We start from the raw sequence: 25,443 nt of genomic DNA, 5'->3' as shown, positions 1-25,443 counted from the left end.
GTCATCCACATTAGTGCTGAAGGGAATCCATTAAACTTCAGTTACATGTTAAATCAGTCAAATCCAAAGGCTGTAAATTCAACTAAATACCTAGGAATTACAATTATGTACAACTTAAATTGGAGAGAACACATAGAAAATGTTGTGGGGAAGGGTAATCAAAGACTGCGTTTTATTGCCAGAACACTTAGAAAATGTAACAAACCTACTAAGAAAACTGCCTACACTACGATTGTCTGTCCTCTTTTAGAATATTGCTGCGCCGTGTGGGATCCTTACCAGGTAGGATTGAAGGAGTACATTGAAAAAGTACAAAGAAGGGCAGCACATTTTGTATTCAAAATGGTTCAAATGGCTCTGAGCACTATGGGACTTAAAATTGGAGGTCATCAGTCCCCCAAAACTTAGAACTACTTAACCCTAAGGACATCACACACATCCATGCCCGAGGCAGGATTTGAACCTGCGACCGTAGCAGTTCCAGACTGAAGCACCTAGAACCGCGCAGCCACAGTGGCCGGCTCATTTTGTATTATCGCGAAATAGGGGAGAGAGTGTCACTGAACTGATACAGGTTTTGGTGTGGACATCATTAAAACAAAGGTCTTCTTTGCTGCAGCGGAATCTTCTCACGAAATTCCAATCACCAACTTTTTCCTCCAAATGTGAAAATACCTTGTTGACACCGACATACATAGGGAGAAATGATCACTGTGATAAAATAAGGGAAATCAGAGCTCGTACGGAAAGATATAGGTGTTCATTCTTTCTGCATGCTATACGACATTGGAATAAGACAGAATTGTGGTTCGATGAACACACTGATTTGCACAGTATCCTTGTAGAAGTAGATATCTCGTACCTATAAAGCCATCTTGATCTCTCGAGAAACAGCATTCATGCTTTCATCAAATTTGAGTATGATCGTTTCACATTTGTAAATACGGTCAGTAAAAGTATGGCACCAGTCTGTATACAGCACTGTAACAAAGTGTTTTTTTTTTTTTTTTTTTTCAACTGCATTTTCTTTCCAATCTTACAATCCAAAAGTAATTAAGGGAACAATGCCACACAGTATGCTGAACTCCGAACTGACAAATGACACCTGATGGTGCGCAAACACTACAAAATTTCAACTCTTGTAACATCGTCTTCTAGTAAAGGAGAGTGCGTGCACCGTACACTGTTTCATCCACTCAATCTGTGGCTTCGAAAATATTGCTTTGTTTGATACTGGAACTCCTATTTAAAAAAATGATAAATAATGAATATTTGTAGGAAATAATACACATTAACAAATTAATAAATTTTAACTCAAGCTAAAAACTGTTTCTAATGTAATTTTCTTGAAACTGGGACAAAATTCCTATTTTCCTCCTTTTTTTTAAAAAAAAAAAAACTGCTATGAAACCCATCCACATTTTATTCTCAAGTCTGGATCTAACCTTTTTCGTCTCGTACTTTAAGAAAGAAACTGAGTTTTTTTCATACCTAGTAGTGAGAAGAACCTCATGCGCATAATGGGGCAATGTGATTCTCAAGTCTCAAGTCGTACAATACAAGAACTCGCTTTTGGCTTGTTGGTCTAACCTCACTCTTGCTGAAAGTCACAGTCATCTATATTACTCAATGGTCAATAGTTAGGCTCCATTCCAGTTGCAAGTTGCATAACAGCTTCCGTGGACAACAAAAATTTTATTTTCAGCATTTCATACTAATCAGTGTCTCCAGTATGCTAGAGTTGAGGTAGTCTGCAACTTTTATGTGATTACAGTAAACCATTAGAGGATCCATATTAAGATGAATAAGAAGTTTCATTTATTTATCGATGACAAATTTTCGATGGCTTGACCATTATTAAATCAATTGTGTACCTAAGTCTTGCATTACAACCAGACTTGTGTGCAATTTACTGGCCGTAAAACGTATAAATGTCGAAATATATGATGTAGCATCCACATATGAACATCACCGTGAATTTACATCTTGGCACACAGCAATTTTTGCTTATGGACACAGGGAAAAAAGACAGGAATTTTCAAAATCAGGGAGAAACCTTTTAATTTTTTCAGAAGCTTTTTTTTGTGCACACCCAATCTAAATTATCAGTTTAAACCATAGGTGATATTTCAAATAGCTTTAGAATATTCAAAGGAAAATCGACGTGTTGTACACGTACTACCTGTCGGTGATCCTATATGTACACAAAGGTTCCTAACTGTTTGATACCTGTCACACGAGGTGGAGATCCAAGGAAGCTGATTTGTGCCACTGCATAATAGTTGGGGAGTGAGGAGGGAATTCACTGCTTTGAAGTCAGGCGCAAAGTACCGACCCGCTACTACGGTACAAACAACACACGGCAGGAACAAGTTTTATAGAAGTGCTTTATAGAGGAGATGTTAAATTTTATTCAATACCTTAAATTAAATTACACCTATTGCGACACTTATTGGAACAACAGTTAATCTTTGTTGTAGGCATCACATCACGAAAACTGCCGACTTGTACCGACAGGTGTCTAACAGAACAACTGGTCGACGGCGACAGGCTGACATAATGTTACGAACGACCAATCTGGCCTGTGGTTTCACCCTGGGCTAATCCACCATCTTGTGTCACTAAATCTGAAGGTTGGGGACAAATGCTCGGCCATTTCCCCAAGTGGAATGGTAACAGCCTCGGGAGCAGTGGAACAGACACCTCCGTGACCGTGGGGTGAGGAGAGGTGTGAGGAAGCGGTACTAGCAGCAGCGTGCTTCGTACCAATCACCTGCTACGGTAAAAATGATGCACAGGAATAACAAGCTTTTGTGAATGCGTATATATAGCAACATTCACATTACACGCGGTGCTTATATTTAGTAATGAAATTAAATTGAGATAGTTACGACACAATTATTCAAACAGGAGGAGATAAATGCCACTTTAATCATTTATGATCATGTCTCATTTTGTGGCGTTAACACAGTTATCAGTATTAACTAATTATTAACCGTACTAATGTACTCGCCTGTTCCTCATTTTCTTCTGTTCGCAGCACTACACAAAGTTTCTAATAATTTTTCTCGCTTCACCTATCATAGATAGAGTTGTAGATATGGGTGGACCGGGAGTTTTCCAATCAAACACCTGCACAGATCAACTTCAAACAAGGGACTGTTACTGCATGACGGTTACTTGATGCAATGCCACACACGGTTGGATTGTGCTGCTCGGTTGTAGTTCCAAGCAGCATTAAGTGCAGGGACTAAGGCACCAAGAAAATGGCCTTCAGTCAAACGCATTCTTGTATTCGGTAGACCTTTCACTTCGAAGCAGGTGAACGTACGTAGAAAACCGATTAATGGCGTCAACAATGGAATCTTAACTGCACAGTCCTTCAAATAAAAGAATGTTCACTTGGTTATTACAGTTGGTAACCCTATACAATCAACAGCAGATGGAAAAATAATAAATGGAACAAAACTGAAGCACTGTTTCACATAAGTTTGTGCCAGCTGTTTATTTAAATCAGTTTTTTCGCTTTCAGGATGTTGAACCCTCAGAAATGTTGAAACAGGGTTGTCACAAGATTCCCCAAGTGAAATTCCCTGATATTTCCCCGATTTCCAGACAAGTTTTAGCATTTTCCCCTGACAAATTTTGAGGTCTCAAGGGTAAGTTAAGATGTAAGTTGACAATCTGTGTTTGCAGTTATGGTACAAGAAACAGTACTGCAAACAAGGAAATATCTAAAAGAAACTTGCAAGCATACGGTGTTTCCCGATGTGAGCAAAAATCTTAAGTACTAACATCAATGTCTTCTGTAACGAACTGTTTTTAGATGGAAAAAAGCAAGCAAAATGGTGTGTGTGTTTCATTAAGACCACTAATGTTATTTTGTTTCAACTAAACGAAACACATTTGGTAACAAAAATATGCATTTCCTAGGAGTCGCAAGACGGCTATAAAATACCTTCACTGACTTCAGAAATAACCTCAGAAAAAAGTAGGCCTCTAGAATGAAGTGTATAAGACAGGGAAGAACTGTGTAAACCGACACTGTAGGTGACTGCCAACGAAATGTCGGTTCTATTGTGTTTGTTATTGACGGTTCTTACCCACTGTGTGACATCTATTATTTTACAGGTACTGCACGGTTCTTCTTTCAAGAAATATATGAGTACACAGCGTACAAACCGTCAGTGACTTGACAATTTTCTTATTCTTATCGTCCGTATCTTCTAAGATATACAGTACGTCTGAAGTGCCAAAATGTACTAGAACAAATAAAATGTGTATAAAGCACCATACTGTACAACGTAGTTGCGGTGAGACAGTTTCAATTCCTGAAATCCTTTGCCCGCGGCCTCTGGCCTGCCGAGGAGCACCGCAGTCCCGGGTCGACGGGTAAACCACGAAAATCCACCGCATTACGCCACACACAGACAGACGTGGCCTGCGGTGGATCAGTGAGACTACATCCGACAGGCAGGGCCTGCACATTAGTGGGAAATGACGGGCTTAGGATCGGAGGGCCCGATCCGTTAGAGATATCTGCAGAAATCGCCTGCGGTTTTGGCCCGACGCGGAAATCCACTCGTGTAGCCGAGTATTCACACGTCACAAACACCGTGTCGATAAAATTAGACCGCGGTGATCGACCCGTGCAACAAGTAACTTACGCAAATACTCAGAGAAGCAATGCTAATGAGGATAGGCAGCAACTCACCGTAAAGATGATCGCTGAGCCGCAGACGTGCACGTAGAAAAGACAATCACTCTTTCTCAATGAAATTTTCGGCCGTAGCCCTTGTCAGAAAATGAGAGAACACACACATTCACACAATCACTCAGTCACGACTCGAGCACCCATGACCGCCGTGTCTCCGGCCACTGTGTCTACAGTCTCTGAGAATCAGATCTGAACAAATCACCCCTCACGCCTCCCCACATCTCGTCGGCAGCTGCTGGGCTAGCAGCGACAAGAGGTGGCAACACTGACTGCAATCTGAGGGGAATGACAGGAAGCAGAGGAGCAGTAGTAATGTGAGAGTAGGGAAGCGGTACACAGCCAGCGACGATGCAAGACACCTCAGTAAAAAAATCGTTTCATCTACCGAGACAAAAACGATATTTTTCCAGTGTTTTTAATTTCCGTGGTTTCCCTGATGTGTTTGAAATTCCCTGATATTCCCTGATTTCCAGAACCTGTGGCAACCCTGTGAAATCGCACATAGGCACAACATAATATCAAGAGTCTTACAAGCTTTTATTTCCATGAGCTGCTCCTGATTTGAAAAACAGTGCAGCTTTGTAGTTGGTGCAAGAAATTGATCAATGTTTCCAGCTTGGAGAAAAGTGCTTCGGATAGTCATGCTGAGACCATAAAATGCAAGAGTTTCAGAGCAGATTTGCAAGAGTCACTGCCACTAGAGGCATTCATGCAACATTCAATAGCTTCAACAACAAATTTATACACAATCAATCATACATCACTAAAAGTTTTTTTTATTAATAACTTTTACATAATTTATAATTTTTAAATCATCTATTTTTAGTATGCCTATAAGTTTGATTGGATTATCACAAACAAATTTATTATTAAATGTAAAACCTGTAAAAATACATCATTTTACAATAATTAACACCCAACCAACTTATATTGTTCTTTGTCATTAACAAAATTCGGAATAGGATGGATTGCTACTCACCATAAAGATGACCCATTGAGCTGCAGACAGGCACATCAGAAAGACTCTTACACATTTAGGTATTGGCCAAAGCCTTCCTCAGTAAAGAATACACACTTTCACACAGGCAAGCACACCTCATGCACACTCAGCCGACACCACCAGCAACTCCAACTGATACATGTTTAACAGTCTTTTATTTGTGCCTGTTTGCAACTCAACAGGTCGTCTTTACACTGAGCAGCAATCTATCCTATTCCAAATATTGTTGTTATTCCAGCCTGTAGTTTCCATTGTTTGATCTTTCTAATCAGTCATTCCTCTGGATGCAGACAGTAGTCTTCAATGGTTTAGTTTAGGGATGAACCAGAAACACCCCCCACCTTCAATTCTTTATAGGATTGAATACTTCAAATGTCTAGTAAAGAAGTAATAAATTAAAATGCCATGCTTGAAGCTTCAGTATTACCACATATATAGCGAACATTCAGTATCCAATAAACTGTTTCTTTTTCATTATTTTGTTGGGCTACAAGTGAGAAAAAGTTTAGAAAAGGTTTGAAATAACGTATAAAGTTAGTTGAAAGTTGCTAAGTGGTCTCATTCTCAAATACCAGATGAATACAGTCTGGGTAGTTTGTGTTCTGTGAGTTAAGGTGCCTCAACATGTGCACAATTTCTATCTTTAATGCTTGATTTATTCTATTAATCCTTTAATGTAAGATTACACCCGTTAATGGGTTGATTGCAGTAGCACTTTAAATTTTTAAATTCTGGCAATAATTATATGGAATTGCGATAACTGTTAGAGGAGCCCCTCTGGAGATTATAAAATTTCTGAGTGCTTTTAATATTTTTTTGTGTGGCATTCAAAAAATTTAAAAACCTCTCTCACACCGGCCTGATTTAGCTTCACTGGTCAGGATAGTAAAAACATGCGTATGTTCAGGGAATTTTCACTCACAAAGCAGGCTTATCACATTCACACAGTTCAATACTGTTCTATGCTGATTAAATTGAGCTTAACTTAAATTCCATAAGGCAGTGAAGCAATTTTGAAGTCTCGGTGCGACGCAAATTGTCAGTCGATCTCCTGAAAACATTTGTAATAATTATTAACTTTCGGTGATCACATGGGGAAGACCGGAGATCTGCTGGTAAGACAGTGTTAGATAATTTATTTGAAGTAACTGGATATCTTGAGCATACAAAACGGCAGGTTCGTCCAGTGTAAATCAGACGTTCCCCACTGATCCCGTGCAACACAGTGTAGTAAGCAGACACTGTCAATAATAATCAGTTAAATAATACGCGAACACACTTACTTTAGTTTAGTTCATATATTAAATTCCTTCTCATACAGAATCTCGTCAAGATGGCGACTAGCTCAACAATACATACATATACATCCTCCTCCTTTCACGGCTAATCGGCAAGATCCTTCATTCTTTTCATACGAGAAAGCATAGGTAGCAGAGAAGCTATTCCAGGGAGTAAATGGACGCTCCAAGGAATAATAGGACTTGAAACTACTTTGCACTGATAATCATTGTATATTAGAGTTTAGGAATCGGTAAGATAAGAAGAGATATTTCAAGATATGTACCGAGTTATATAATTTATAAAATTTCTGAAAATATCGCGGAGAGACCGCTGCAAGATACATTACATGCTGTTTTAAGTACAAAATGCCAAAATGGTCACATAATCGTTGGCAGCAATGCAACCTTGCAGAGTAAGCGCGGGGCTTACGGAATACCACAATACGAGTGCCCAAATCACTATCGAACCCCAGCCTGTTTCACTCTTGTGACATATGCTCAGCTGGAAGTTGGAAACAGTTCGACATTAGATTCGTCTGACCAAATGACATTCTTCCACTGTTCCACAACCAAGGTTTTATAGCTCTGGCACCACGTTTTCCTGTTACGGGAATTTGCATCACTGATGAGTAGTTTTGGAATTCCAGCTCACCCCACAAATGGTGCTCCCGTCGTATTGTTTTGGTACTGACAGCTGACAGGGTTCGCAAGTACAAAATTCAATAGTGCAGTGACCTTTGCAGCTCTCATCCTATTTTTTTTCTTTTCTTTTGTTAAAGGCCTCTTCAATGACCCTCTCTCACAATCCTTCAACACACACTTTTGGTTACGTTGTGACTCAGTGAACGATGTTCTCCACTTCCCCTGCATGCCGTGTAATCTTCGACGTGATGCCTCTCGAAAATAACGAACATTTTGGCTACCTTTCTTAAGGAAGCAACTGCCACAGAAACACAAACATTTTGCCTACATTCAAATTCACTTACCTCTGACATAATTAACACACAACTACACAGAACACTGATTTGGCCGTGACAGAGACACGCAACTTACTAAGGACATTACACAGGTGACGTTCGTGGTCAAATAAAACAGTGCAACCTACATGTTTTTATGTTCAAGCAGGCATTTCTCACAGTGCTTCCATATTTTTGTCCAATCCCTGTATTTGCGTGTGCAAGATGTACGACATATATACGTCTAATACAAATGGAATATGTTAGGTTAACGTACAGTCCCAAAAAGAGTGAGATATCATACTCCCTACCCTTTGACGAAATTTTAAGATAGAGCACAATATCAATATTATGAAAAAGGAAAGTTGCCACTCACCATATAGCAAAGACGCTGAGTCGCAGATAGGCACAACAAAAAGACTGTCACAATTAAAGCTTTCGGCCCGTAAGGCCTTCGTCTGCAGGCAACTGTGGCCACAGTTACAGTTGCCCGAGGCTGCAGTCGTGTGTGTGTGTGTGTGTGTGCCTATCTGCAACTCAGCTTCTCCACTACATGGTGAGTGGCAACTTTCCTTTTCATAATAGAGTACTATATCTCATTATATAATGATATGATAAGGTTAAACTTGCCCACTAAAGATATGCAATAGTTAGGCAACACATCCCCACTACACTCTGAGAAGATCGATCTCCTAAGTGATAACCGTTTTTGGTAAATCTTAACTATCGTTTATTGTAAACTGGATAGTGTCACATTGTTTTGCCGAGAACAGTGTTCTCTATAAAATGTGTCTCGAGTTTTAAATTCATTTACAAATGTCTTTATGATAGTAGTGTTATTCAAATGCTTGACAAGTGTGGAACATTGTTTTCATTGAAGTTTAGAATGCCAGCATTTATATATGACACACATTTACATATCAACACGACAATCTACATTTTACACAACACACACTCTACATATCCACACACAGTGACTATGTAAAATATGAGGATATGGTAACACACAATGCAAATCACATGGTACATTCATGTATGTAGTACGGACCAGTTACACAAATTTGTAAGCATGTGACATCATATGATGTTTAACAACAATATGGAAAGGATAGACCACTACTCACCACATACAGCAGGTATTGAATCGCAGGCAGGCAGAATGAAAAATAATGTTAGAAATATTTCAGATTTCAAAGACATTTTTCAGAAGTTGAAAAACACACACACACACACACACACACACACAAAAGAGCACCTCCCATGCACATGGCCAGTCTCCGCGCCGTGTGTGTATGAGTTGTTCTTGCGCAAATACGTGTAAGTTTTTTACTTCTGAAGAATGACTTCGTCCAGAAGCTGAAATATTACCAGCATTATTTTTCACTGTGCCTGTCTGCGATTCAATGGCTCCTTTATGCAGTGAGCAGCAACCTATCCTATGAAGTATGTAATACATGTTATACACTGGCTTCACAGAAACAACTTGTAAAATGCACATCATCTCAATCAGCTAATACTGTGAAATAAAAAGACTGATAATAATGCACCCTGGGTGGAAGACTGCATTTCTTTTATGAAACAGCAACATTTGGTGACCTGAAATTGGCAAAATGCTACCAAAATGTGTCGTCCAACTTATTTAGTGAAATTAATTTAAAAAAAAGAAAAGTGAGAAAATTTTTTAAATCTAAAATAAAGTTAACTAAACATCCCCTATAGGTGCCACGAACTACAGCAACTGCATTTACTAAATAAACCACAAAACACGATTAAACAATTCAATGTCGTCAGCACTCACCCGACACAGTGGAGAGTCGTTACCATCGTCTCCAGCAACACTGAGATAGTACTATTCTCTGCGTGCTGCTGCCATCGGATCAGCTCCACCTTGTGCAACAGTGTGGCCAGGTAACCGCCGTACACACCGACCTCACCGAGCTGGTACCTGACGTCACCCAACACATTCCTCAACTTCTTGTTGATTTTCTTTTTGTCAATCATCAAGTGCGAGTGATCAGGTCCGTCAATCTCTAAAGTTGAGTCCTCCATGAAGTCCACCGAAAGGATGAAGTCTTCACAGTCTTCCAGCATACGTCTGGCTTTCTGCAGGGCTTCTACTTCCTCTGATTTATCGTAACTCATTAACATTTCTTCCGGGTTGGTTGAGAAACTGGCAGAAAAAAGGTAACGTGTCACTTTCAAAATTTTGTTCACCACTAATGACGAAAAATTCTTAAGTACCTTAAAGGCTTGGATAGTTACTATCCACCATACAGTGAAGACACTGAGTCGCAGATAGGCACAGAAAAAAGACCGTTAAAGCAGTAAGCTTTCGGCCAAAAAGGTCTTCATCGGAATTAAACAAAAAACACACACACAACCAGGAGGCTAAACTGTGAGTAGCGGTGCTTGATTGGCGAATAATCTGGGTAGTGGGGGTAACGAGAAGGCTGGGGCGGGGAGGGGTTGGGATAGCAGTGTAAGGCTGGAGTACAGTAAAATGCTGTTTGTGGGAACATACAGGGACAGGGGGCTCCCGTCTTGGGAGTATGTGGGTGGCAACCACACGGGCCCTTAGCTAAGCCTGGCATTACTTCCACTTACTTGTGTCAGGCTTCTCCTGTTTCCTTTCCTATCCGGCCCCTCTCGGCCAACTCTTGGTTTCTTCGACCCCAACGGTATTAGGTTTCCGAGGCCCAAGGGTGTCTTTCACTTTCCTCTCTTGTATCTATTATCTACCCTTCGACCCAACGGCGAAGCGAGCGGAAGAAGAATCTTATATCCCAGGTTCTCAAAGATTGTGGAGGCGGAAGAGGTCATGCCAGACGAACTGGCTGTAAAGGCGCCGCTCAGCCATCATTGAGCTCGCGGCAGTTCTGGTACCTGAAGTCACATGTCACATACATATGTGCCGTGATGAATTGTTCCAGAATCATAGTGTGTGGGTCACTTCCTCGCAAGCTGTAATCAACCTTAAAGAAATTCACGCAAATGGCAATTTCTCCTGTCATTTTCTCTAAAGACCAATGGCGATGGGATAAGGACGATGGTAGCAGGCTCCGAGTGAGGCTGGAAGCTACTAGTCTGGACCTGCACACTGGCGGCAGGTGTGTGATGGTCGCCTTCCTGAGAACCCGTGTGACTGCTCGGGAATCCGGTCCTGCATCTGCGACTGGGCAGGCCTATTTAGGATGACCGCTGCCCACCCTGAATGGGGAAGGCCCTAGAAAATGTGGGCTAAACATCGGAAGTCACACTTGAACCGGGCTGGGAATCCGCACCCAGTAGGTCACTCCTTATGCTGCGGACGTAAACAAAAGAAGAATGAAATGATTATGACAATAGGGACATGGAATGTCAGGACCCTCCTGGACGTGAACAATTACAGGCCAGAGAGAGGAACCGCTCTTATCACCCAAGAACTAGCCCGGCTAGATATAGACATAGCTGCCTTGAGTGAGACAAGACTCTCAGGTGAGGGACACATTAGTGAGGTACGTTCAGGGTACACCATCTTCTGGAAGGGAAAGGATGCAGGAGAACCACGCATCCATGGTGCAGGATTTGCCGTAAAAACGAAAATAGTGGAAGATCTTCGACTTACACCTGTCTCAATTAATGAAAGACTGATGACTCTTAGAGTACCCATTGGTTCAGACAGATTCATCACCTTCGTCTCTGCATATGCTCCTACTTTAGACAGTGATGAAGACACAAAGAATCAGTTCTACCACCAACTGAACAGTACTCTCTCTAAAATACCCATTCAAGATAAATTAATTTTACTTGGTGATTTCAATGCCAGAGTGGGAAGGGACAACCATTTTTGGAGAGATGTCATGGGTAAACAAGGGGTGGGAAACTGCAATGCAAATGGGTTGTTACTTCTTGGTCTATGTGCCGAGCACGAGCTTTTCATCTCCAATACCCAATTCCGTTTGCGTAAGCGCTATAAGACCACATGGATGCACCCACGCTCCAAACATTGGCATCTTATAGACTACGTTATTACGCGACAGCGTGACAAGAAAGACATTCTCATTACAAAAGCAGCACTAAACATCGATGAGTGCTGGACTGACCATAGACTTTTAGTCAGCCGCTTGAGAGTACCAAAGTATCGCAAGCCACGATCCCACTTTTCAAACCCACCACGCAGAAAATTCAACATAAGCAACCTGAAAAACAAAAACGTTCGCTCACACTTCCAAGACATACTGTCTGAACAACTTAACAAAGCTCCAGCAACCACAGATGACGTCGAACAAGAATGGACCACATTAAAGAACATCATCAAAGAAACTGCTGAGAATGTTGTTGGTTGTAGTGCACGGAAAAGAAGTGATTGGTTTGATGACAACCACGGAGAAATCCAAGCCATCATCAATACAAAGCGGGATGCTTACCTATCCCTTGCTCAAGATCCATCCTGCGCAGAAAAGAAAGCACGCTTTCAAGAACTCAAGCAGAAATGTCAAAGTGAAATACGAGTAATCAAGAACAAATGGTGGCAACAGAAAGCCACAGAACTCCAAAATCTTTCTGATGCAAGGAACCTGCGTGGCTTTTACGCTGGTATTAAAGAGCTGTATGGACCTATCCGCTCCTCATCAGGAACACTGAAAGCTGCTGACAACTCCACCATTCTTACTGAAAGTCAGGACATCTTAAATCGTTGGAAAGAGCACTTCAGCTCACTGTTAAACAGCCCTTCTACTGCCGCTGGAGATTTTCTCAAAAATGTCCCACAGCACCCTCCAAAACCCTGGCTGGCTGATCCTCCAACTTTTCAAGAACTTTGCAAGGCACTCAAGAGTGTGAAACCTGGGAAGGCTCCTGGACCTGACAGCATCCCGATGGAGCTTATTGAGGGTGGCGGCTTGCCTCTAAAAACTAGACTCTTCTCACTTATTATATTAATGTGGGAAACCCGCAAGGTACCAGCTGACTTGAAGAACTCCACAATTGTCACCATCTTCAAGAAGGGCGACAGAAGCGTCTGTGGTAACTACCGAGGAATATCTCTACTCTCTGTCACTGGAAAAATTTTTGCGAGAATCCTTTTAAATCGCCTCCAGACACTTTCAGAGACTATACTACCTGAGTCTCAATACGGGTTTCGACCTTCAAGAGGGACAATTGACATGATTTTCTGTGCACGACAACTACAGGAGAAGTGCAGAGAACAGAAAAAGCCTTTACTACTTGTTTTCTACGATCTAGAAAAGGCCTTTGATACAGTTCCCAGAGAAGCCATGTGGATGGTCTTAAAACGCTTCGGCTGCCCTGAACATTTTGTTGACCTGATTGAAGCTCTCCACGATGATATGACTGGACAGGTCCTCTGCCAGAATGAAATGACTGGTGAATTCCCAATAACAAGTGGGCTTAAACAAGGATGCGTTCTTGCACCAACATTATTTGCATTGTATCTGGCAGCTATGCTTTACGAGACAACCGTAAACAATGCAGGAATAGAACTAAAGTACAGGTTTGATGGAGGATTATTCAACCAGTCCAGACTCCATTCAAAAAGGTTCACCAGTACCACTCGTGTGACAGAGCTGCAGTATGCTGATGACAATGCCTCTCCAGCTCATTCACCTGCAGAGTTGCAGCTGTCAGTTGATTCCTTCAGCAGGGCGTACGAACGATTTGGTCTCTCCATCAATATTCCAAAGACAAAGGTGATGGCGCAGCCAACTCCTGGCTCCTCCGTTCCTGACTTCAGCATATCCATTTATGATACACCCTTGGAACAAGTGGACCATTTCCTCTACCTGGGAAGCATACTGTCATCCAACTGCTCATCTGGAAAAGATGTGGAGAATAGATTACGTGCTGCACATGTAGCATTTGGTCGTCTTACAAAGCGTGTCTTCCTGAATAAAGACCTAACACTGTACACCAAACTGATGGTGTACAAAGCTGTAGTCATTTCCACCCTGCTATATGGTTGCGAAACCTGGACGTTATATCGCTGCGATCTGAAGAAACTAGAACGCTTCAACCAACAGAAGCTAAGATATATCATGAACCTGAAATGGAATGACTTCATATCCAACACGGCTGTTCTAGAGAAAGCAAAAATGCATAGCATGGAAGCTCTTATCATTGGGCATCAACTCAGATGGGTTGGACATGTCCAGCGGATGAAAAATGACAGACTTCCACGCCAAATACTGTACAGCGAAGTGAGCACAGGTAAAAGGCCACGAGGGGCCCCTCTCAAACGTTATAAGGATCAGTACAAGAAAAATCTGAAAAACTTGAACATCGATCTGAGTAACTGGTCCACAATAGCAGAAGACCGAAGTCGCTGGCGCTCGGTTACCTCAAATGCTCTTCAAAACTTTGAGCTGGAACGTCGAAGAATGGAGAATGACAAACGCCAGAGACGTAAACTCCTCCAGGGTCAGCCACGTCCTCCACCTTCCATCAGCTGTAATGTCTGTGGCCGCCTGTTCCACGCTAGGATTGGATTGCTAAGCCATCAACGACACTTCCACGCCTGAACCGTGACAAAGGAAATCTCAGGAGAGAAATGAAAACTCGGATACGAGTATCAGCCGACGCCGACGACAGGGACAAGGTGGTGAGAGGGTACGGCAGATACGTGCAATCGGGATGTTAGATAGTGGGCGGGAGGGGGGAGGGAGGGGGGGGGGGGCATAAAGGGAGAGAAGTAAAAGGACTGTGGAGGCATTGATAGAGTAGAGAGCTGAGTGCTGCTGGAATGGGAGCAGGGAAGGGGATAGGTGGGTAAAGGGCAATGACAAGTTTTAGGCCAGGAGGGTTATGGGAACGTGCGATATACTGCAGGGAGAGTTTGCTCCCACACAATTCAGAAGAGCTGGTGTTGGTGGGATGGATCCAGATGGCACGTGCTTAGAAGCAGTAATTGAAATGAAGAATGTCATGTTGGGTGGTATGCTGAGTAACTGGGTGATCCAGCTGTTTCTTGACGCATTTTATCAATGGCCATTCAAGCAGACAGACAGCTTGTTGTCTGTCATGCCTATGTAGAATGCAGGACAATGGTTGCAGCTTAACTTGTAGGTCACATGAATGGTTTCACAGGTAGCTCTGCCTTTGATGGGATAGGTTATGTTTGTGACCAGACTGGACTGGGCGGTGGTGGTGGCGGCAGGATGTAAGGGACAGGTCTTGCTTCTAGGACTATTACAGGGATATGAGCCACGAAGCAACAGCTCGGGAGCAGGGGTTTTGTAGGGATGGACAAGGATATTGCGTAGGTTCGGTGGGCGGCCAAATATCACTGTGGAAGGGGTGGAAAGGATAGTGGGTAGGACATTCCTCATTTCAGGGCACAACGAGAGGTAGTCGAAACCCCGGTGGTGAATGTGATTCAATTGCTCCCGTACTTGGTGGTACTGAGCTATGAAGAGAATGGTCCTCTGTGGCCAGACAGTGGTACTTTGGGAGGTAGTTGTGGCTGGAGAGATAAGGCATGGGAGGTCTGTTTTTGTACACGGTTGGGACGGTAATTATGGTCTTTGTCGGCATTCTGCAAGAGGGACCTGTGACTAGGCTGTATGGAAGATACTTTTTGGTGTGGATGGGTGGCAGCTGTTGAAGTGGAGTTATTGCTGGTGGTTGGTAGGTTTTATGTGGGCAGCGGTACTGATGTAGCCATCTCTGAGGTGGAGGTCGACATCAAGGAAGATGGCTTGTTGGGTTAAGGAGGACCGGATGAAGCGAATGGGAAGAAGGTGTTGAGGTTCTGAAGGAATGTAGATAGGGTGTCCTCAACCTCGATCCACATCAAGAAGACGTCATCAATGAATCTGAACCAGGTGAGAGGCATGAGATTCTGAGCGGTTAGAAAGGACTCCTCTAGACGGCCCATGAATAGGTTGGCACAGGATGGTGCAACGTTGGTGCCCATAGCCAAACCCCGGATTTGTTTGTAGGTAATGCCTTCAAAGGAGAAGTAACTTTGGGTGAGGATACATCTGGTCATGTCAACTAGGAAAGAAGTTGGAGGTTTGGAACACGTCAAGCAATGAAAAGGTAACATTCAATAGCGGTATGGCCATGGGCAGTACAAATGTTAGCGTAAAAGGAGGTGGCATCAATAGTGACAAGCAGGGCACCCTGTGGTAAATGAACATGAACTGTGGGGAGTTTATGGAGAAAATGGTTGGCATATTTTATATAGAAGAGTAGGCTGCACGTAATAGGCTGAAGGTGTTGGTCTACGAGAGCTTAGATCCTCTGACAGGGCACAGTAACTGGCCACAATGAGGCATCCTGGCTGGTTGGGTTTCTGGACTTTAGGGTGTAGAAGGTAGGAGTATTGGGGACTGGTAGTGGTGAGGAGAGAGAGACTCCAGGAGAGGTTCTGGGCTGGACCTAAGGATCTGGGATAGACTGGAGATCCTGTAGGATTTCTGGAATGTGGTCCCTGCGGCATTGTTTGTAGGTGAATGAATCTGACAGGTGGTGGAGTCTTTCTGCCAGGTAATACTTGCAGTTCAAAACAACAGTGGTGGAGCCTTTATCAGCAAGTAGGATTACAATGTCAGGATCAGTTTTTAGATGGTGGATTGCAGTCCTTTCTGGGGATATGAGTTTAGCCTGTATGTTGAGGGACTTTGGGAATGATGGTGGGGCAAAGTTTGAGATCAAGATTTTCTGGAATGTTAACTGGGGGTGATTTGGGAGCAGTGGGGGTGGATTACAACTGGATGAAGGAGTGAACTGAGTAAGGCAGGGTTCAACCCTGAACCAACCTATTACCCGCAACTTGCCCCTCCTATATAAAAGGTACCAACAATTTCCTGCACCAACTCTCCACAGTTCATGTTCCTTTACCATACACCACATTCGATTTTGAAACTACCTGTACCCATCTTTAACGCATCTGTCTCATCGTTTCGCATCACACCGAGGATGCACAACTTCTCTGGGACTCTGATATCATTTAGGGTGTGATTTCAGTGGTTCCCAAAGATGAGCTAAGCATTGTCAGCCAACTTTAAGGGTGCTTAAAAATGCAGAGAGCACATCTCCGTGTGTTTATTGCGTCACGACATGCTTCAGTCCACCAAGGGACTGGGACACGACGTGGTAAAGAGGAAAGGCAAGGAATGGAGAGTTCTGCGGCAGTAAGGGTAATGTTGGTGAGATATTCCACCTGGTCTTCACAACTGGGGAAATCTTGGTCTTCGAAGGTCGCCAGGGAAGAGTAAAACTGCCAGTCAGCCTTAGTAAGCTGCCATTTGGATATGCACGCAGATGAAGTAGGAGTAAGCAAATGGGTAGCACATGTGAAATGGTCGCTCGAGTAGGTGTCAGAAAGAACGGACCATTCAAGACGAGGGCCAAACTGAACAGAAGGATAGGTCCAAGTGAGAATAGGTGTGCGAGGAGTTGGAAAGGAAAGTGGATGCTCCAGTGTTAAGGCGAAAGAGGTTAAGTTGGTTAAGGAGGTCAGCCACGATGGCACCTCTCTGACAGGTCCTGGGAGAACCCCAAAGGGGATGATGCGCATTAAAGTCACTGAGTAGCAAAAATGGGGCAGGAAGCTGCCCAATGAGCTGAAGGAAGTCTGCCCTGGTGACCTCAAATGATGGAGGGACATAAACTGTAAAGAGGGAGAAAGTCAGGTGGGGAAGGAAAAGGCGAACTACAACAGTTTTAAGATGGGTAGTCAGGGAGATGAGTCGACTACGAATGTCATCCCGTACGAGCAGCAGAACGCCCTCACGAGATGGAATTCCGACGTCAGGGGGAAGGTCAAAATGAACCAGTAAGAAATGTGAAAGCTCAAAGCAGTCATGAGGGTGCAATTTTGTGCCCTGAAGGCAGAGTACAAAGGGATGCTGTGATGCTAAAAGTAGCTGTAAGTTCTATGGGCCTCAGGGTAGCCATGGAGAAATGAGGCAGCAAGCAGCTGTTGTGCTTGAGAGTCAGAAGTCTCCAAAAGCAAAGTGCCAATCCGTAAATGAGAGCAAGATTTCACAGGGCCAGCAATTGCACCACCACCTTTCTGAATAATAATCGGATTGGACTGACCGACTTCAGTGCATCAGACCACAAGGATCCGTGGTGCATAGCGGGAAGGGTCTTTTGAATCATTAGCCTCATTACGTTTACGTTTCGTACACGTTGATTGTGAAAATGATTGACTCATTGCGAGAAAATCCCCCACGATTGCCAGCCTCTCCGACGGCACACTCCTCCCAACTGGGGTCTCCCTTCACAAGGGGGCGCACCCGCCTTAGGTGATTGTTCACAGGGACCAATCGGCAATTTGGGAAGGTTGCAACTCAGGCAATCACCCCTCCCAGTGCCTGGCCTATACCAGGGGGTACATGCGAACCCTACCTGTTGACACGGGGCTGGGAATTACGTGGTACCCAGTCACCTGTTATGCGTCAGACGTGTGGGTCGGCCTTCAGGAGCACACAGGGAGGAAGAAGCAAAAAGGAACCTCAAACACCAAAGCAGAGGAAAGAGAGGAGAAGGGAAACAAAGAAAGGAAAAGAGAGTGAAAAACAAAGGTGAGACTTTTCTTACATCAGTGACAGATAATGCAGAATATTCCCAATAACACCGCCGACATGTTCCGCAAGTGAGGGGAAAAAGAATAGCAAGAAGATAGACTTGCAGCACGGGATGGGAAAAATGCTGCAAAGGATGGGGGCCCCACGGTAGCCAAGCACGAACCCGGCAAAGAGTGGTGAGCCCCCTGTGGAGAAGGTAGCCTTTGTTACGACGATTAATAAAGCGCAAGGTCAGACGCTTCAAAGGGCAGGATTGTATTTACCACAACCTGTTTTTTTGCGCATTCCGTGATATTTATGTTTGTGCTAAAGATGCAGAATCCAAAAAGTAGCTGATGATCACATTATAACTGCTAATGTTGTTTTCAAAAAAAGTTATGCAAAAATAAAAAAGTTTTAAAGAATAAAATTAAGTTGATGAAGTCAATGTCTACTAATTATATGTTTTACAATTAACTATATTGTATATAATGGTATCAGTTTTTTTACAATGAGACAGACATTTAGTAGTACTGCTCAAAATATAATACCTTTTATTAATAAATACTTGCATTTACTTATTTCTCCATTACTATGTTACCGACCAGTGACTGAACACGATAGAGTGTGAATTATTGCATGGCTCAACTAGATTAACTGACGACTTTTTTCACATGACGCTGTTATTTACAATACCTTACAAAAGAAGTGAAACACCTAAAGGGTAGTGTCAGATGTCGATGTAGCTTGTGTACACCACAGGTGGGTAAGTATGACTGAAGTTACAATTCTCTACTAAAGACAGAATAGCCACCAGAAAACATTGGTGTTGGTGAAGTTCAGTGTTGTTATCAGGCCTGATATGTAAGGGGTATATAACGGGCACAAACAGCTTCATCTCGAGTGATTACTGGAGGACAGTCCACTCCCGGTAGCTGAATGGTCAGCACGACGGATTGTCAATCCTCTGCGCCTGGGTTCGATTCCTGGCTGGGTCAGGGAAATTTCTCCACCCAGGGACTGGGTGTTGTGATGTCATCACCATCATCATCATCATCATCTTATCATCCTCATCGACTGGTCACGGACGTGGCATCAAATTGAAAGACCGGCACCCAGCGAACAGCTTGCCCGGCAGGGGGCCCTAGCCATATGGTTAAATAAATAACTGGAGGACACAGCCAAAGAGTCTCAATTGTGGGTCTCCATTTAGCTGGATGGTCAAACTGTCCAATATCTGGATTTGTGGAGCATTTGGATGTGACAGTGACCCATCGTTGTACGGCATGGGAACGTGAGGATAGGCACATCACAGTCGAGGCTCCCGTCAATTACATTTGATCGCCATACTGTGCACCGAGCCGTGTCTGCCATCCCAGAATGAGTAACGGATCCCCTCCAACAGTCTGTATCATCCTGCTCCAATGGCTGCAGACTTGCACAGCAATCTGACTGAGGAATTATCATCCTGTGTGTAGGCTACTGTTAGCTCCACAACACAAATGGCTCCATCTGGAGTGGCATTACAATCGTTAAGTATGGATTGCTCACAAATGGAATCGACTGTGTCGTGTCATTTTGTGTTTCGCGATGAATTGCAGTTCTGCATTACCCTGGAGGACCACCATCTGTGAGTGTGGAGGCAAGCCAGAGAAACGTCCGATTCTTACAACATTTTGGTGAGGCACAGCGGCGTTATTCCTGGTACTACAGTTCGGAGAGCCATCGGTCGTGGCTCACAGTGACTGATAGAACCTCGATGGAAGAACGATACGTCAGGGACAGCCTGCTCTCTTCGTGTGTTACCTCTTGTGTGACAGATATCGTGGTGCCATTTTTCAACAGAACAACGGTCATCTGTGAAATGCACATGTCTCTGTGAACTGTCTTCACGATGCTGAGGTACTTCCACAGCCAGCGAGATCCCCAGGTCTGACACCAGTAAAACGTGTGCAGGTCGAGCTAAGGTATCACATCTGTGACAGCGCCAGTATCCGGAATATCAAGGACCAGTTACAACAGCTGTGGGCCAGTTTGCCTCAGCTTCACGACACCCTTCCAAAGCAAATCAATGAACACATCCAGGCCAGAGTGGGTGCAACGTCATACTGATGAGAGGGCTCATACTGCCAATTCTTTGTAAATTTCACCAGATTTTTTTTAATCGCTGAGATAACATCACATATTCTCTATCTACCTACATTTCATTTCCTCTTCCCTTTTTGGGTTTTCACTTTCTTTGTGAGGCAGTATGCAGTACTATCTGAGAAAGCTGAATAGATGTCCAAGAAGCTCTCCATATGGTTTCTGTCTTAATTCTTGATTAAACTATTGATTTCTCTTTCTCCTAATCTATCTTTGCTTCTCACTCTGCTGTCGTCGCCTCTGGACTGAATACGATACAGCACTTACCTGTGACCTACTGTCTGATACCATCCCCTTAACCTTGGTCTACCCTCATTCTCACTAGACATGAATTGTTCTCGTCCTGTGGAGAAGGGAGGATTGAATAGTCCTAAAGCTAGGAAGGTGTCCCACTTTTATATATGTCTACTGTCAGTATTAAACATTTCTCCTCCTGTGCCATAATTTATTAGTTTTCCCAAATGAAATATTCCTCCAATAAATTAAGTCAATAATCACACAGAACTTACGAGCAGTTACCTTCGAATTTCTTCCGAATTCAATATTGTTGCAATTTTACTTCTAAATGTTGTTTCCAGCTCCTTTAACAAACGAGGTACTTCTGACGGCTTACAGTTGCAATTTAGCAGGGTCCCCGTCAGCCCGAGTACTCTAGGTGTGGCCTCTTTACTGATGAGGGCATCCATCACCTGATGAGAAAGCATACAAATGAACAAGACTGTTTTAAATAATATGCTGGACAATTCTGAGATAAAGCAAATTGAAAATAAAATAACAATGCAGAAAATGAATGAAATGTAACTAGCATTTTTCAACCTTGTATGGGTGATATTTTCTGAAAATTTGATAGTATGTCCCCAATCTCAGATAGTTGGTTACGTGTTCCATTGATCAATCACACAGTAAAGTAGCTGTTATGATGTGGAATGTGTCAAGTGCACAAGAAATGCACATATGAAACTACATATATATGTTACAATACAGAGTTAAGGATTAATATTTCTATTATTTACCCCATTCCCTTAAATAGCACAAAATGAATATACTATATTCATAGATTTATTTATTACTATTCAAGAATTCATCTACGGTATAGAAGGAGTCGTCAAGGAGATATGATTTCAAGTTATTTTTGAAGCTATTACTGCTGTCTTTCAGACATTTTAATTCATCTGGTAATTTATCGAAAATTTTTACAGCAGCATTTTTACCCCTTTCTGTGCCAAAGATAAGTTGAGTAAAGGATAGTGTAGGTCTTTCTTTTTTCTGGTATTATAATCATGAATGTCACTGTTGTTTTTAAACTGGTCCACATTGTTGAGAACAAATTTCATAAGGGAGTAAATGTATTGTGAGGCTGTTGTACGAATTCCCAATCTTTTAAAAAGATGCCTACAAGATGTGTGACTATGAACCCCACACATTATTCTAACACTTTCTTTTGAGCAGTGAATATTTTGTATCTAAATGTTGAGTTACCCCAAAATATTATTCCGTATGACATCAGAGAGTGAAAGTATGCAAAGTATGTTAGCTTACTAATTTCTATATCCTCAAAATTGAGAATTATTCTGATTGTAAAAGTTGCTGAACCTAGTCGCTTTAGAAGATCCAAAATATGAATTTTCCATTTAAGATTCTCATCTATGTGTACACCCAGAAGCTTAGTATGCTCTACCCTGTCTTCTAATTTCTGTTGATGTGTTATATTTATTGAAGGAACTGTACTTTTTGCAGCAGAAAATTGGATGTACTGTGTTTTTTTTTTCAAAGTTTAGAGAAAGACCATTTGCAGACCACCAATTAATGACTTTTCCAAAGACCTTATTTGTATCACTTTCAATTGGAGTTTCTTTTACTGGATTAATAATGATGCTTGTATCATCAGCAAACAGTGTCAGTTCAGCTTCCTGTTTCAGATAGGAAGGGAGGTCATTCACATATATCAAGAACAGAAGGGGACTAATGATTGAACCCTGTGGAACACCTAATGTAATTTCACCCCAGTTAGATGAAGTGGCAAACTTATTTAAATCACTTGACCCATATAAAGAAACTTTTTGCTTCCTGTTCTGTAGGTACGACTTTAAACCACTCATGTGCTATTCCATTTATACCATAGACCTGTAATTTCTGTAACATAATGTCATGGTTCTCACAATTAAATGCTTTGGACAAGTAAAAAAAACCTATTGGTGACATTTTACTATTTAAAGACTCTGTTATGTGGACAGTGAAATTGTATATTGCTGTCTCAGTGGAACAGCATTTTTGAAATCCGAACTGTGATTTACTAAGTATCCCATTACTGTTGAGATGGCTAACCACTCTTGAGTACATTACTTTCTCGAAGATTTTTGAAAATGCTGTAAGTAAGGATACTGGCCAATAATTATTGACATCTGTGGTGGCCCCCTTTTTGTAGGGTGGCCTGACAATGGCATATTTTAACCTGTCTCGGAAAATACCTTGAGTTAATGATGCATTACGTATGTGACTCAAAACATCAGCTGTAATTGCTCCACATTGCTTTAATACCTTATTAGAGATGTCATCTACTCCAACAGAATATTATTTTTCAAAGATTTAATAATTTTACTTATTTCACAAGAGGTTGTTAGGTGAAACTTAATCTGACTACATTGTTTCAAAACAGACTCTTCCATTTACTGCCTGTTTTTTTTTTTTTTTTTAACTGTTCTCACCAATTTTTTCTTCTACACTTAAGAAATGGTTGTTAAATATATTACCTACTTGTCTACTGTTGGTTAGTATGGTCTCATTCCCCTTAATAGTAATACTACCTACCCCAGTGGTTACTTTTCCTGCCTCCCTTCTAACAACATTCCATACTGATTTGATTTTATTGCTGGAATTGTAAATTTCTTCTCTAACATATGTTTCTTGATTTCCTTACAACTTTTCTCACGACGTTACGGTAATTTTTATAGTGTCAAACTACTTCTGGGTCTTTACTAGCTCTTGCTGTCTCATAAAGTTTTCTTTTTCTTTCTGAAGACACTTTAATACCTGTAGTAATCCAAGATTTCCTTGAAAAGTGTTTGGTGTTACATTTAGTAATTTTCTTTGGGAAACAATGTTCAAAAAGGGATATAAATTTATCAAAGAATATGTTGCATTTATCATTAGCATTTGGCTCATTATATACATCTCCCTAATTAACATTTCTTAAGCTTTCTTTGAAATGCTCTATAGAATCCGGGTTGAGCGACCTTGCACTTTTACTTAATGGTTTCTGAACTGTACACCCTGTTAGGTTTTGTAAGTTAATCAGTTGTGAATCATGGTCTGACAATCCATTTACCACAGGGAAACCACGTGTTTGTTTTACATCCTCTTTCTGTACAAATACATTATCTATTAGCGTGCTACTGTCTTGAGCTATACGTGTAGGGAAATAGATCACTGATACCTAAGTTATATGTTGTTAATAACACTTCTAGTTCACTTTTCCTCTCAGAATTATTTAGAAAGTTTACATTGAAATCACCACAGATTAATAACTTCTTCTTTTTGTCTGACAGGCAGCATAATAGGGAGTCAAACTTTTTTATGAATAGCTCCCAGTCTCCTATTGGGGACCTGTACACTGTTGCTAATATCAATACATTATCTAGTTGAAGTTCACATGCACAAACCTCAAAGTGCTGGTCAACACAAAATTTGCTTACTTCTACAGTTTTGCATTTATACCCTTGTTTTATGAAAATGGCAACTCGTCCTTTATCCATCCTAGATCTACAGGTGTAAGACGCTGAATTATACCCACTTATACTGACACTACCCATACACACGGTTACATGGTGTTCAGACAGACAGAGTATATCAATCTCATTCTTATTTTTGAGATCATCTAAACACACTAATAGCTCATCTACTTTATTTTTTATTCCCCCAATACTTTGATGAAGTAAGTTGATACTGCCCTTAGCTTTACCCCTATTTACAGTACAGTGCAGCTAAATACTGTGTACATGGTACAACCAGTAAAATGTACATTATCAGAATGAATTTTCACAGATACCAGGAAGCAGTGCAACCACCATGACTCGGCAAGTGGTCAACGAAACAATGTTCCTGTAACACAAACTTATGATTAGCCTACAGTGGCTTGAAAACTGGTTGGTGGTACAGCAAATAAAATAGCATCAAAATTAAAGAAAGTAACTGGCTGCATACTACACTCACATAAATCGGCAATTTAAATCAGAGTTGCAGTTCGCCATCCACAATGGATACAATGAAGCCAATGTGAATAGTCATTTGGTTGTCACTTCCCCAATGATTTTACCAAGTCCGAAGGAATTTCATCTAAGCCTTAAACCTTATTCGATCGCAAGTCTTTCAAAGGTATGTTAAACTCTGGCACTTATAATGGATCTTGTAGCTATAAAGATTTGATTATCACTTTGAAAAAATAAAGTTATATAATTGATTTGCCGTTTGTTTGCAGGTGCGTGCCTGTAGTCATGATCTAATGGTAGAATCTCTTCCTAGTAATCAAAATAACCTGGGTCCCATATTTGACACCATCCGTTGCTTAAATTTTAAATAAAAATTACCAGTAATGGCGGCCAAAGACTTACATCGTAAGATGTCACACTCGTTTTGCCAACGACCCTGTTAAATGAGTGGAGGAGCATATGAGTTTTACCGTAACTTACTGACCTCCAGGTGGGAAACTGCCCCTAAAGGGCGCAAGAATCAGCAATCACTGATGGTGTGAGGACACACAAGGCAATGGAAACCACTGAATTAAAGATAGATGACGTGTACCCACAGTATATCTGGTGAATTACTACAAAGAGTTCAG

General features: G+C 41.9%; 1 protein-coding gene across 3 annotated transcripts in view; it reads right to left on the bottom strand.

Moving 5' to 3' along the window:
- LOC126210275 (endoribonuclease Dicer-like) overlaps nt 1–25,443 on the bottom strand; it is a 334,521-nt gene that overhangs the window by 203,754 nt on the left and 105,324 nt on the right. For all 3 annotated transcript variants that reach the window (XM_049939469.1, XM_049939471.1, XM_049939470.1), the window contains 2 exons: nt 21,129–21,298; nt 9,752–10,123 (listed from right to left, as the gene is read on the bottom strand). In XM_049939469.1, coding sequence (XP_049795426.1) covers nt 9,752–10,123; nt 21,129–21,298 — 542 coding nt within the window. The remainder of the gene's footprint in view (nt 1–9,751; nt 10,124–21,128; nt 21,299–25,443) is intronic.

This window comes from Schistocerca nitens, chromosome 10 (assembly GCF_023898315.1).
Source record: "Schistocerca nitens isolate TAMUIC-IGC-003100 chromosome 10, iqSchNite1.1, whole genome shotgun sequence".
NCBI classification, from domain to species: domain Eukaryota; kingdom Metazoa; phylum Arthropoda; class Insecta; order Orthoptera; family Acrididae; genus Schistocerca; species Schistocerca nitens.
The sequence above is the reverse complement of the archived record's forward strand: the minus strand, read 5'-3'. Positions and strand labels throughout refer to the sequence as shown.